The sequence below is a fragment of the Puma concolor genome, chromosome A2, assembly GCF_028749965.1.
Source record: "Puma concolor isolate L17-30 chromosome A2, mPumCon1.1.hap2, whole genome shotgun sequence".
Classification (NCBI taxonomy): Eukaryota; Metazoa; Chordata; class Mammalia; order Carnivora; family Felidae; genus Puma; species Puma concolor.
The window spans coordinates 158230655-158244099 of NC_141668.1; the positions used below are offsets into that span (position 1 = coordinate 158230655).

At 60.0% G+C, this 13445-nt stretch overlaps 1 protein-coding gene and 1 long non-coding RNA gene across 5 annotated transcripts; one reads left to right on the forward strand and one right to left on the reverse strand.

The window, feature by feature from the left end:
• Positions 1–2948: 2948 nt before the first annotated feature.
• LOC147583654 (uncharacterized) lies at positions 2949–10194 on the reverse strand. 4 transcript variants are annotated; one of them, XR_015248453.1, is made up of 3 exons: positions 6668–8173; positions 5960–6330; positions 2949–5834 (listed from the first exon to the last, which is right to left on the reverse strand). It is a non-coding gene; the product is annotated as an uncharacterized LOC147583654 (long non-coding RNA). The 4 variants fall into 4 exon arrangements; XR_015248452.1 differs by lacking the exon at positions 2949–5834 and adding an exon at positions 8180–10194 and having other exon boundaries at positions 5865–6330; positions 6668–7518; XR_015248454.1 differs by lacking the exon at positions 2949–5834 and having other exon boundaries at positions 5865–6243.
• Positions 10195–10626: 432 nt separating this feature from the next.
• On the forward strand, positions 10627–12539 carry JUND (JunD proto-oncogene, AP-1 transcription factor subunit). The gene has a single exon (XM_086698584.1). It carries the CDS (start codon positions 10780–10782, stop codon positions 11821–11823), a length of 1044 nt encoding a protein of 347 aa, XP_086554710.1. The 5' UTR covers positions 10627–10779; the 3' UTR covers positions 11824–12539.
• The last annotated feature ends 906 nt before the right edge of the window (positions 12540–13445 follow it).

A 13445-nucleotide genomic window follows, 5' to 3' on the forward strand; every position in this document is an offset into this window, starting at 1 on the left:
ACGGAGTGTGAGATCATGACCTGAGCTGAAGTAGGGAACTTAACCAACTGAGCCACCCAGGGCGCCCCCCCCACCCCCCGCCGCCGCCCCGGACTATTTTTAAGGAAATGTTAGTTGAGCACTTACTCTGTGCCAGGCGCAGTTCTAAGGACTTAATTCCTACTCCCAACCCCCTCTATAAAGTCTTACTTGTGAACACCATTCCCATCTGTCCATTTCACAGCGGGCAAAATGAAGGCAGAGATAGGCAGACAGGACACCAAAGGAACCAGACTCTCTCTTAAGTCTTTATACTCTGGAGATGGGCGTAGAGACAGATAATAAGGAAGCCAAGAAATAAACAAGATAAATGCCAGGTAAAGACCTTAAGGGTTTTCCAGGCAGGGAGAAAAACATGTGCAAAGGCCCTGAGGTGGGAATAAGCTGGTGTGTTGGAGGAAAAACACAGAGGCTCATGTGGCTGGAGTGAATAAATGAGGGGAAGAGAGGAAAGGGGATACATGGTCTGGGGGTGGGGGCCTGGAGGCGGTGGGATTGGGGAAGGGTCTGGGCTGTACTCTGGGATGGGGAGATAGAGTCTGAAACAGATAGTGGTAGAGGAGACAGACTGGGAGCAGGAGGGAGAGAAGGGGCCTCAACTTCCCAAGGCCTTGGCCCAAGAAGCCACAGAGGCCTCATCATCGTCACCTGCATCGCCCCAGCCCAGATCCTTCTCTGATACCTTGAATGCTGGAGCAGAGGATGACTGCCCTGTGCTGAGAACAATGTGGGCGCATAGTAGGGGCTCCATAAATATTGGGTGGATGGGTAAATAGAGGGATGGACAGATGAGTGGGTGGGTGGGTGGATGGATGGATGGATGGCTGGATGGATGGATGGATGGACATATAAACAGATGGATGGGGAGATGAGTGTCTTGAAGGAGGAAGATGTGGTACCCAGGTTAGTGTGATAAAATAGCGTCTCCTACCTTCCAGCAGGTGATTGGGTAGGGGTGAGTGGAGAACTTCATCCAGCCATGCTGGGGTCTCACCCACCCTTCTTCAGCTTCAAAAGAGGTCCCCCAGAGTGGAGGCTGGAGGGTGGGGGTTGGGCAGGGCGCCATGAGCACAGGGGCGGGCTGGCGGGTACTAGATGCTGCTACCTGCCTCTGCCTCTGAGTCAGCGTCGCCATGGCAACGTGGGCCCTGCCGGATGCTCCTCCTGGCACATCCCCCATCACTGCAGCCACCGTCATGCCTCCTTGAAGGGGGCAGGCGCAGAGGGGGCAGCTATTTTCATGCAGGCTCAACGACCACACTGTTCACCTTCCCCTGTTTCCCTTAACCCAGTCTCCTGAGCCTCCTCCTTTCTTGCAGAGCTTGTAGCCAAAGGGTGAGAGGGCTGAGGGCGGTTGGAGAGCCAGCCCCAGCCGAGGAAGGGTCTCTTTGCTCTGCCTGGGAGGGGGCCAGGGAATGTCTCCTGAGGCGGGTACTGCAGGTGAAGGAACGTTATGGGCACGTGTTGGAAGGCTGGACCACAGGAGGGGCAGAGCTAGGTGGTAACAGGAAGACAAGCCAGAGCAGGGAGCCACAGAGGGTGAGAGGAGGCCAGGGTGGCACCTGCGGAGGACAGAAGACAGGTCCCTGTGGCTCTGGGCAGCGCCTATTCCCCCCGAGACTCCTCTGCATCCTCTGAAACATGGGCACTGGTGGGGAGACTGAGGCAGGGAGGGTTGTCACAGGCTCCCCCTGGGCTGGCAAAAACTCCAATGAACTGCTGGTGACCTGGGTGTCCCTGTGATCCTCCTACCCTGTCTCCCCTCTCCTCACCCTACTCTAGGCCTGCTTCTAGATTCTCCTCCAGCACATCATGCATTCCTACCTCAGGACCTTTGCCTGTGCTATTCCAGCTTTCAGGAGTCCGGCCTTCCCCGGTCCCCCCCTTCCCCTGTGCCCCTTTGGTCCACAGATGTCACTGATCCTCTGCACATCCCCCTGAGATCTCTTCATAGCTCCTGTCACTGCCTGACGTATTACCCATTTTTTCAGTTGCTCGCACCCCAAGAATGTTGGGCCCCTCTCAAATCTCTCGTTTACCCAGCTCCACAGTGGCAGTAGTCATCGTGCGGAGGGACAGGGGTCCCAGGCAGTGGAATGGCTGTGTCTGGGTCCTGTCTACCTGACCCAGAGCTCTAAGGACAGGGTGGGAACGTGAAGTGACCTACAGCTCCCTGGTCAGGGTTGACCCTCAGTTCAGGCAACAAGGCCCTGTCAGAGGTCAGCGAATAGTGGGCAAGCCAGCCCAGGGCCAGGAGCCAGTGAGGGCGGGGCTTGCCCTGTGGGCCTCCAGCTCCTGAGGTGGCCTAGGAGTCCCCTATCACCACACATACTGATGGTTCTCAGGGCCACTGCGTCCCCCCCAGTCCCAACCGTGCCAGCCTGGGATAGTTACTCTGTTTTCCTTGTAGCTATTTAGAGGGCCACCTTTCCTTCCTCACTAGTTAGTTCTAGTCCCCAGCCAAGGACGGAGAATCCCATAGAAAATACTTGAGTGTTTCTCTCTTCCTCTTCCTGCTGTCTCTAGCCTTCTCCAGCTGGTGTCTCTTCTTAACTCATTTGTCTCACTCTCTCTGGGTCTCTGGCTGTTTCTGTCTGGCTCCAACAGACTTTTCCTCCCTCCCTCCCGGCTCTCTCTCCTTCCATCTCCTTCTGCCTTTCTCCCCCTATCTCCCTTTTCTCTCGGCTATTTCTAGGCCCTGGCCCTCCTATCTGGAGGCCCTGATTAATAATCGGCTCTTGCCTAGAGCTTCGGGCCTGGCCCCTTAGCCTCGATTTACCCGTCCGTCAAATGGGCTTGTCCTGGGGCCTTAAGCCAGGAGCGGAGGGGGACTGAGCAGCGTTCCCGCTTCCCCTCCTCAGCTAAGGGAAGCCCTCCTGGGCCCGGCGGCGGGAAGGGGTTAACAGCGAGCCGCCCCCTCCCCCCAGTTCTGCATTTAATTAGCGGCCCGGCGGGGCTCGGAGCGGAGCGGGGCCTGTGGGGGGAGGGGAGGGAGATGGGAGGAGAGGGGAGAGGGTTAGAAACCGAGGGAGTGGGACGAGAGTGGGCGGAGGTGTAGAGGACAAAAGGGGGACCGGGAGCCAGCCGTGGATTCGAATTCGGCCTCGCTGGTGTCCCCCCACTTGTATCTCTCGCCTCTAGATTGTCTCCCCCGCCCTTCCCGAAGGCAGGAGCTGTGAGCCCGCGGTTAAATGTCAGCTTTCCTCCTTTGTCCGGTTGAGGAAACTGAGGCCCACGTGTCTGCGGTGACGCTTCATTGGGCGGTTTCGTAGGGACCTGTCTACCTGCCGGAAAGCAAACAACACACAAAACCCCAGTTCGTCGCCGCAGCCGAGTGGCCCTGGGGGCTGTCGCGGTGCGGGCCAGCGCGAGCGAACGACTGGGAGAGGGTGACGGTGTGGGACACAGGAAGGGCTGGGGCTGCGAGACGGGGCCCTGGAGCCCTGGGGCCCAGCTTCATTCTCAGCTAGGCCACGCGCCTCGCCGGGCCTCAGTTTCCCCCTCCGGTCCCCAACGTCGGGACAGCTGGAAGGCGAACCCTGCCTACCACCACACCCACGACTTCCAGCTCTGCGTGGGGCGCGGGCGCCGGGCCCGAGTCTACGCGGCTCCGCCTCGCCTTGACGTCGGCGCTGACGCCACCCGCCCCCCTCGCCCCTGGGTCCGGCCGCGGCGCGGGGTGAACTGTGCGGCGTCGGCTGGCCGCGCGGAGGCCCTCCAGATCCCTCCTCCACCCCCGCCAGAGGAGGAGGGGCCGGGCTGGGGGGACCGACGAGGGGCAGGTCCTGGGCAGGCCCAGCCGCCCGGCGAGGCGGGAGGTCCCCACCAGCCTCCAGGCCTTTGCGCCCTTCCCTCCGCCTGGAATGCGCCTCCCGCCCGGGTCCAAGTCCGTGTTTACGGCGACATCTCTCCCTCCGGCCCGGCCCTGACCCCTCCGGGCCTGGGAGTGTCCTTGTCCTGCTCGGTCTCCCCGGGCCTGGGGCGGGGCCTCTCACCCAGCAAGCCATTGTTCCAAGGTTGAGTTTCTTCCCCCCATTTTTCAGATGAGAACCATTCAAACCCAGAGAGCTCTGGTCACCCAGCGAGGGGCCGCCCCGCGCTGGCCGAGCCCCAGCTCTTGCGGCTCCCCGCCCCCACCCCTGTGGGCACCCCCCCCCCATCCATCCTCGCAGCGGGGGAGGGGACCCTGACCTGCAGTCCCCGCCCTGCCTCAGGGGAAGTGAGACTGGGGGGCCTTCCCCCGCACCCTCACCACTTCCTCCAGAGGAGAGGCGGTGGCGAAGGAAAGGGGGAGGCGGGCAGGCGAGGGAGTTTACGGTGGCGGCCTCAGGTTCCGATGGGGGGGGGGGGGTTGTGCCCCCCACCCTCGGGAGACGCAGGGCTGGCGTTTGTGTGTCTCGCGTGCCGGGGCGCCCCCCAATCCTGCTCCTTCCTTGGGGCCCCTGCCTAAGCGACTGAGACTGCCTGCTCCTCCCCACTCCGGCGGCCCCGCCCCCACCGCTTCCCCGCTCTCTCCCTTCGTCTGGCCTGGCCCCCATTCAATGTACTCCTCCGCTGGGGCCCAGCTCCTTTACTGCGCGACGCGACGATCAGGTGCCGGCCCTCTAGGCCCCGCAGGCTTGAGGTCCAGTTCCAGCTTTCGTCTGCCCCAGCCAGGCCCCCTGAGCTCCAGCCCCTCTGCCTGCAGCTCGCGGTGAACGAGGCCACCTGTATTCCAATCTGCCCTCCAACACGTGGAGCCATGGTTTGCTCCGAGCCTCAGTTTATCCATCTGAAAAATGTGGACAGGTGGCCCTCCTTGCAGTGCTGGTGGGAAGGTATCACGGAAAAACGTGGGGAGTGGGTATCCCATCTTGGCAGCATGGGTGCGTCCGGTCATTCGTTAATTCATTCATCCATTCATTACTTCACCAAACCATCCGTTACATCATCCACTCGCTCACTCATTTACTTATTCGCACTCATTCATTGATTCACACATTGCTTCCCTCCCCAGTCCTTGGGCAGCCTGGGAAGGGGCCCATAACTCAGCACAGAAGGACGTCAGGGGCCACAGGACTGTGGGTGGGGACAGCCCCAAAGTCTTTAGGCGGAAGCTTCCACTTAACTGAACCAACCTGAAGTCTCCCCAGAGAGGCCCCAGTGGGGTCCCACCCCCAAAGGGCTGCTACCTGCCATCACCTTCACTTGTACCTGGAAACGGGTCAGTAACTCACAGGCACTGGAAGGCTGCTGGTGGCTGCAGGCAGCCCCCACACGTAGTAGGTGCTCACTGCCAAGGCTTAGCACATCACTGCCTATCTACTGTGTGCTGGGCCCCTAGGGGACAAAACTACCCTTGTGGCCCCTCCTGTACTCTTCTTGGCTTGGCTTGGGGATTCTCTGCCTTTAGTGCTTTCTGGATATTTGGACATTCCCACTCTGGGCCTGGCCCAGAGTGTCCTTGAGGAGGGAATGCCTGGGTTTTGCTCTCATTTCATCGTTTTTCACTTTCCTTCTATTTATGGAAGAGAAACTGGTTTTCCATTCTTCGTGGTGACATGAAGTTTCCCTTTTGAAATATATTTACCCAAGTAAAAACAGAAAAAGGGGTCGACCTGAAGGAGAAAGAGTGACATCAGCCTAAAGCATACTTCTTCATTATGGTGGTTCTGTCCTGTCTTCTATTCGCGGATCAGCTTAGGAGGTGATGAGGGATGATGGAAAACCCTCCCCCAGCACACAGAGCCCGGACACACAGTAGGTGCTCAAGAGTGGGTGGCGGAAGGGGTGATTGAGGCTGATGGTGCTTGAGGCTGGCCAAAAGAAAAACCAAATCAAACAAATCAGCTTCTGAAGTTGCTTTAGTGAAGTCCGACTCACCACCCTCTGACCCCCAAACCTTCTGGTTTCTTAAAGTCTGCCTGTGAAAGGGCCTAACCTGGGCCTGGGTATACAGCAGAGTTCCCTGGATGAGCGCAGGAATCTGGTAGGGAAGGTGTTGTGAGGCGTGGTTCTCTCCTTGAGCCGGCGCCCTTCTGGGCTCACCCAGGACAATCAATGAACACTGGACTTAGACTGAGCCGCTCTTCCCGGCCTGCCTACGAGAGGCTGTCGACACTGCACCCTCGGTGGAGTCAACTGGGCCACGGGTCGTAAAGCAAGCTCTATCAGTCTGGTTCCACCAGTGCCGAAAAGGCGCTGAGGACGCGTCGGTTTCCTCGTCTGTAAAATGGTCTTGTGAGACTGGAGAGCGCCAGTGCCGGCCCAGAGGACAGGGTGTGGATCCCCTCCCTGCGGCTGGCCAAGCACCTGCACAGGACGGGGGAGGTGACTGTGGTTCCTGCCCCTGGCGAGGGCGGAAGCCAGGCTGGAAGGGAGGGGAGGGGCCGCCGCCTTGGCCGGTAACCTGATCCTCAGGAATGCGCCGGGGCCGACGCGCCCCCGGCCCAAGGCCGGCGCCCCTCCCCCGGCCCCCTAGCGGGGTCCCGTCACCCGGGGACTGCGATCGCAAGCCCCGCCCCCACCAGCCGGTGGGTCCTAAGTGTCGGAGGACGTTCCCCATAAACTCTACCCGGCCCCGCGGTGTCCCGAGCGCCGCGGGACATTCCCCGCGTACCTCCCCATGGAGAGGTCCCCTCCGCCTCACCCCTTTCTGCTTCCTGATTAACTCCTTCTTTCTCTTTCTTTGGGGCTTTCCGTTTCATCGAGTAGATTTTAGTTCTCTGGGTCTTCAAATAAAGACTAAACATTAAACCGAGTTGCAGGTCGCTTTAAACAAGAAGGGTAAACTCTTCGCTCTCGAGAAAGAGGCGCCAGAGCGGCAGAGATTAGAGCGTGGCTGGGAGAGGGGTGGGGGTTAGTTTCAGCTTCCGTTCCAAACGGGGATGGGTGGGTGGGGGTAGGGGTTGGGGATTCTTTCGACCGGGTGGGTCCCGCACCCTCCCTGGACGCTGATCTGGGAAGTGAGATAATGTCCTGAGACTCCTGGAGGGGCTGGGAGAGGAAGGGCGAAAATGCAGAATCCAGGCTGAGCCCTGTTACCGACTTCTCCCTCAATCCCACCTTCTACAGCCACTTCCACTACTCTTGGGACAAACACCACCGGGTTCTGTAGAAGTCCTGCACCCTTGCTTTCCTTCTCTCCCTCTGGCTTCCCCTGGCTCACCCAATCCAGCGCCACCTGCCTCTCTCCATCAATGTGGCCAGCTGGTTTCTGCCCCAGGGCGTTTGCTTTTGCTGTTCCCACAGTCTGGGATGTTGGGCCTTCAAATTAGCTCAAGATTTGCTCCAGCTTCTTCGTTCAGCATCACCTCCCAGGGTGCCCCTCCCAGATCACCCAACTCTAAAACATACCCCCGTCCATGGAGGGGGCACCCTTCGGCCTCCTTGAAGCCGCGTTTGCCAGGTTCCTCTTTCAGACCGGGTGCGGGGTGAGGGTGTTTGTGTCATTCGTGTGTGTCCCCATCACTTGGCTCACAGTAGGTGCTCAGTCAGTATCTGTCGAATGAATGAGAGAATAGGAGTTACCCCTAGTTCACTGCATACGGCTGGTTGATGGATTCAGGCCTCCTATTGAACTGCCTGATGAGGTGGGGATAGGATTGGTCCCAATGGAAGAGCAGTATTAGGGTGTCCCAGAGGGCTTTCTGGCTAGGAGAAAGGAGAGGGTAGGGAAAGGTGTTGGGTCAGAGGGAACAGCAGGTGCACAGCAGAGGAGACTGAAGGAGCCAGTTTTTCAACTCCTTGAAAAGTGGGGCTGGCAGAGTCTGCCCAGGGCAGCTCCCCATACTTAGAGGCCAAGACAGGTCCTGCCTACCCAGCTTACAGGACTCTCCCCTGCCCCATCTGGGGCAGACAGAGCCCAATACAGATGGTGGACGGGCTCAGCCAGACGGTGGGGGGGTGGGGGGTGGCTTAGGGGGACTCCTTGAGGGTGTGGATAGGGAAGACTTCTTGGAGGAGGAGACAGTGGGTTTTGAAGCAGGAGTAGCAATTTGCCTGTTGGATAGAAGGGCACTTCCGGCTGAAGGAGCTCCAGACCAAACAACCATACACAGCTAAGGCTAGCCTTATAATAATAACATAAAACAATTATAGAAAGCACTTATGAGCTCTATTCCTTTAAATCCAATAAAAAGCACAGTATTTTTTGAGGCACCTGGTTGGCTCAGTCAGTAGAGCATGTGGACTCTTGATCTCAGGGTCGTGAGTTCTAGCCCCATGAAGGGGGTAGAGTTTACTGAATGAAAACAAAAAAAAAAAAAAAAAGAAAGAAAGAGAAAAGAAACAAAAATCACCATACTCCACGAGGGAGGTGAGATTTTTCACTCCATTTTCATGAGGAGGAAACTGAGACTCAGAGAGGTGAATTGCCTTGGGTTCCCTGTGCCTCCATTTCCCAAGGCCTGTTTGCTGGTCAGTTTTTCAGCTCAGGTAGGTTCTGCCCATATTTCACCAGACCATTCACCCACTTATTAAGGTCAAGGCCCAAGGTCAGGGTGGAGGCTATCTAGGCCACCCACTCATGTCCTGCCTTGGAGAGAAGCATGGCCCCACATCCTCCAATCTAGCCCCATTGCACAGGCCCAGAGCAGGGTCCCAGGACAAGGCTAGCAACAGGCTGGGGACAGGATCCCCTCTCATCAAGGGTCCCTTTGCCCAGGCTGGGACCTGAGAGGACAGGTCTGGAGGGCACAGAGACCTACGTGCCTAGAAACACACAAATGGACACATATGTATACACAGGTATACATATATGTGTATACATACAGGCACACAGATCTACGTGCATGAACCCACACTGGCACATAGACACCTGCCCTTGTGTGTGAACACACCTGAGTACACTGACCCATACATGAACACAACACAGGCACAAACAGACATTTGTGTGGGTATAGACACACTCACACCCCTGGGCCACTGCCCACCAGGGCAGGCCTCCTGCTCCTGGTGACAGTTTCCTTCATGGCCTTCTTGCTCCAGAGCCCAATCAGGGGCAGGGCCAGATGAGGTAGGGAGGTAGGAGACGAGGGTTGGGGACTGGGAATGTTCATGCCCACAGGTGAGTCAGACAAACTGAAGCCAGAGACTGCCACAGCAACTAGGCCAGGCAGCATTCTCCTTCAACACTGAGCCAGGTGCTGTATTGGATGTTGGTGACCAACAGGTTCGGGATAGATAAAGGTCCTTGCCCTCCGGAAATTTATGGTCCATCCTGTCATTCTGAATGCTTCCAAGGATATAATGGAAACACAGTGAGTGGGAGTGGCCTCTCCGAGGACATTAGGATTTGCAGTGGGGAAGGGAGCACGGGCAAAGGGCATAGTACATGCAAAGGCCCTGAGGCAGCTACGAGCTGAGAGGCCAAGGCTCAGAGAAGGTGAAAGTGAAAGGTCAGAGGGAGTCGGAGGAAGAAGGGTCCTTGGAGCCTTCACAGTCTACCTGAGGGGTTGTGTGCAGGAGCTGTCAGCCAGACCTAGATGTCCCAACAATCCCTAGGGAGTGTTGGAGAGGTTGCCCTCTCCCCACACCCTCATATCCCATCCCCAGCCAGTCTTTTAGGAGGCCCGTTGAGCACTGACAATAACAAAATAACAATAAGCAGGTTAACAATGACCAGATGGGCTCCTGCCTTAACATTCCGGAAGGGAGAGCCGCTGAGGAAACGGGGCGAGGGGGGAGGGGCTATAGTCCATCACCCTCACCTCGGGACCCACAGCAGGCCCTGGCAGATGCAGGGTAAAATTGTAGGCGGCTGCCCAGGAGCAGGAGGCCCAGGAGGCCCGGGTTCTACCAGGTGAATAAGAGATCAGGCCTGGTCACAATTTAGTAAGCCCCAGTTTCTCAGTCTGTAAAGTCAGGAAGTTGGGACTCCGTACTTTTAGACTCCTCAGTGAAAAGTATCAAGATCAAAGAAGGCGCTTTCAGCAGCTTCCAACAGTTCTCCTCTCCCTTCCCTCGTCTTTCTGGGGCAAACACATCACTGGAGATTTGGGGTGGGGGTGAAACAGGCAGATCTGGCCAACACGCCCAGGAAGCCACCGGGTACAGCTCCCTAAGGCCTTCTGCCCCCAGCCCGTACAGAGCCAGAAGAGAGGAGCGGTAAGCAAGGCACTTGTAGGCGTAGTGGAGCGGAGGGCGCCAGGGAGTTATTTATCCATCCGGGCCCCATCCCCCTACCGGTCCCCGGAGGCCGGCACCGCCCCCGCTCCTGCCCCCGCCCCTCCCCCTCCCCCTCCCCGCCGGGGCCCCACGCGCGGATGCGGGGCGGGGCCTCGGGGCGGGCAGGCGGCTGGTGGCCGGGCTCATCACGCCACCCGGGACGTGCCTTGGCGGGAGGCAGCGCTGGGGGCATTGGTTGTACACTGCGCTCCCGGGGCGGGGTAACCGGGTCCGGGCTCGGGGTCCGCCCCCATGACGTCAACCCACAAGGCAGCGCGCTGTTGTGCGGTTTACCGCGCGTCACCGGGGCAACGGCAGCTAGGGGGGCGTCAATGACTTGGCCCCACCCCACCATGCAAATGAGCGACGTCACCCACGCCCAATGGCGAGCGGGGGCAGTGAGCTCATCGCGCTGGGCCGAGGCTATAAGAGGGCGCGCGAACTGCGCGGCGTAGGAGCCGCCGCCAGCGGAGGGCCGGGCGCAGCGGCCTCGGCCGGGGCGGGCGTAGGGCCGAGCGGACGGGGGGGCGCAGGCCCCCCGGGCGGCCGCGGCCACTCCCCCCCCCCGGGCCGGCGCGGCGGGGGAGGCGGAGGATGGAAACACCCTTCTACGGCGATGAGGCGCTGAGCGGCCTGGGCGGCGGCGTCAGTAGCAGTGGTGGCGGTGGTAGCTTCGCGTCCCCGGGTCGCCTGTTCCCCGGGGCGCCCCCGACGGCGGCGACTGGCAGCATGATGAAGAAAGACGCGCTGACGCTGAGCCTGAGCGAGCAGGTGGCGGCGGCGCTCAAGCCTGCCGCCGCGCCGCCCCCGGCCCCCCTGCGCACCGACGGCGCCCCAGGCGCGGCGCCCCCCGACGGCCTGCTTGCCTCGCCCGACCTGGGGCTGCTCAAGCTCGCCTCGCCGGAGCTCGAGCGCCTAATCATCCAGTCCAACGGGCTGGTCACCACCACACCGACGAGCACTCAGTTCCTCTACCCCAAGGTGGCGGCCAGCGAGGAGCAGGAGTTTGCTGAGGGCTTCGTCAAGGCCCTGGAGGACTTGCACAAGCAGAACCAGCTGGGCGCGGGCGCGGCCTCCGCTGCCGCGGCCGCGGGAGGACCCTCGGGCACGGCTGCGGGCGCCGCGCCTCCTGGCGAACTGGCCCCGGCGGCAGCCACGCCCGAGGCGCCCGTCTACGCGAACCTGAGCAGCTATGCGGGCGGCACCGGAGGTTCAGGGGGTGCTGCGACAGTCGCCTTCGCCGCCGAGCCTGTGCCCTTCCCTCCGCCGCCGCCCCCAGGCGCGCTGGGGCCGCCCCGCCTGACGGCGCTCAAGGATGAGCCGCAGACGGTGCCCGACGTGCCAAGCTTCGGCGAGAGCCCGCCGTTGTCGCCCATCGACATGGACACGCAGGAGCGCATTAAGGCGGAGCGCAAGCGGCTGCGCAACCGCATCGCTGCCTCTAAGTGCCGCAAGCGCAAGCTGGAGCGCATCTCGCGCCTCGAGGAGAAAGTCAAGACGCTCAAGAGCCAGAACACGGAGCTGGCGTCCACGGCGAGCCTGCTGCGCGAGCAGGTGGCGCAGCTCAAGCAGAAGGTCCTCAGCCACGTCAACAGCGGCTGCCAGCTGCTGCCCCAGCACCAGGTGTCCGCGTACTGAGCCCGCGCGCGGGGCGCATGCGCGGCCCCCCTCCCCGGGAGGCGGGCTTGCGTGGGGGGGGGGGGGCGTGGGCTCCCCGGACTCCGAGAGGGCGCGGCCCCGGGGACACCCCCCCACCCCGAGGGTGCCAGGATTCCGAGAGGGCGCGGTCCCCGAGGACCCCCCGAGGGTGCCCAGGACTCGGAGAGGGCGCCTCAGACTCGACAAGCTGGACCCCCTACTCCCGGGGGGCAAGCGCATGACCCCCCCCCCCCGCCCTCGCGCTGCCTCTGCTCCCCGAGCGCGGCCACCCAGTGTTGCACAAACCCGCGCGCCCCGGCCGCCCCGTTGTACACACCGCTGCCGAAGGGGGCTCCGAGGGGGCGCAGCCTCAAGCCCTGCCTTTCCTTTTACTTTTTTTTTTTTTTTTTTTTTTTTGCCTTTGGAAGAGAGAAGAACAGAGTGTTCGATTCTGCCCTATTTATGTTTCTACTCGGGAACAAACGTTGGTTGTGTGTGTGTGTTTTTTCTTGTGTTGGTTTTTTAAAGAAATGGGAAGAAGAAAAAAAAAAAACTCCCTTCCCTTTCCTCGCTCTTGCTCCCCCCCCTTCCGTCTTTCCGACACCCCTCCTCCCGCCCTTTTTGTTCTGTTGTTTTGTTTTGCTACGAGTCCACATTCCGGTTTGTAATCCTTGGTTCGCCCGGTTTTCTGTTTTCAGTAAAGTCTCGTTACGCCAGCTCGGCTCTCTGCCTCCTTCTTCCCCCGCCGGGGCCTGTCGGGCTGGGCTGGGCCTGGCCCGCACGCTCCCCTTCCCCCTCCTTGCCTCCTTCCCCTCCTCCCTCCGCCCCTACTTCGGAGGAGAGCCGGCGTCCGGGAGGGGCCTTGCACATCTGGCGCGCAGCGAGCGCCATCTAGGCGCGCCTAGGCTTGGGGCCGACTCATGTCCAGGTTAGGTGGGGGACACTGGGATCTCCAACAAGCTTTTGGAACTAATGGGCCCACGGTTGTCTCCTTGGGGGAAGAGACACCAAGATGGAAAGAGGACAGCCCAGTACCGGCAGGCAGGAAAAGGCAGAAACTTGGACCTCTGGGCCTCTGTTAACCGTGTCTGTAAAATGGGCAGAACAGTTGTAACATTGTCCCACAAAGTTGGAGGATGAACACTTTGTTCACAGAGTGGTGCTTGGCTACAGGTGGTGCTCAGTGTAACCTCATCGTTGTCCCGTGGATGGAGATGCTATCTCAGGACCAGAAGAAAAGTGGCCCAGGTGGGGTCTGACGGGCCGTCTGCCTCCAGGACTGGAGTTAGAGCTACATTCTGTGCCATCGTCCTTTAAGGGCATTGACTTGGAGTCAGGATTTTCCAAGTACTCCCTGAAGACCTCTCCCTTCCCAACATCCTACTCTCCCATTTTGAGGAAACTAATGTTAAGAGAGATTGAGTAACTTGAGGTTACACAGCCTGAAGTTTTCGGGAGACTGCAGGGACATGCGGACCTCACCTCCAGAGCCTTGACTGCCAGGCCGCCTTCTTCCCCCGCCTGCTCTGGCCCGTGCTGTTGTGTGGGCAAAAGACCCTGGGTTTGGGGCTTCTGCTTCACTTGGGGCCTGGAGGGACCTAGGCACAGGGCAAGTCAAGCTG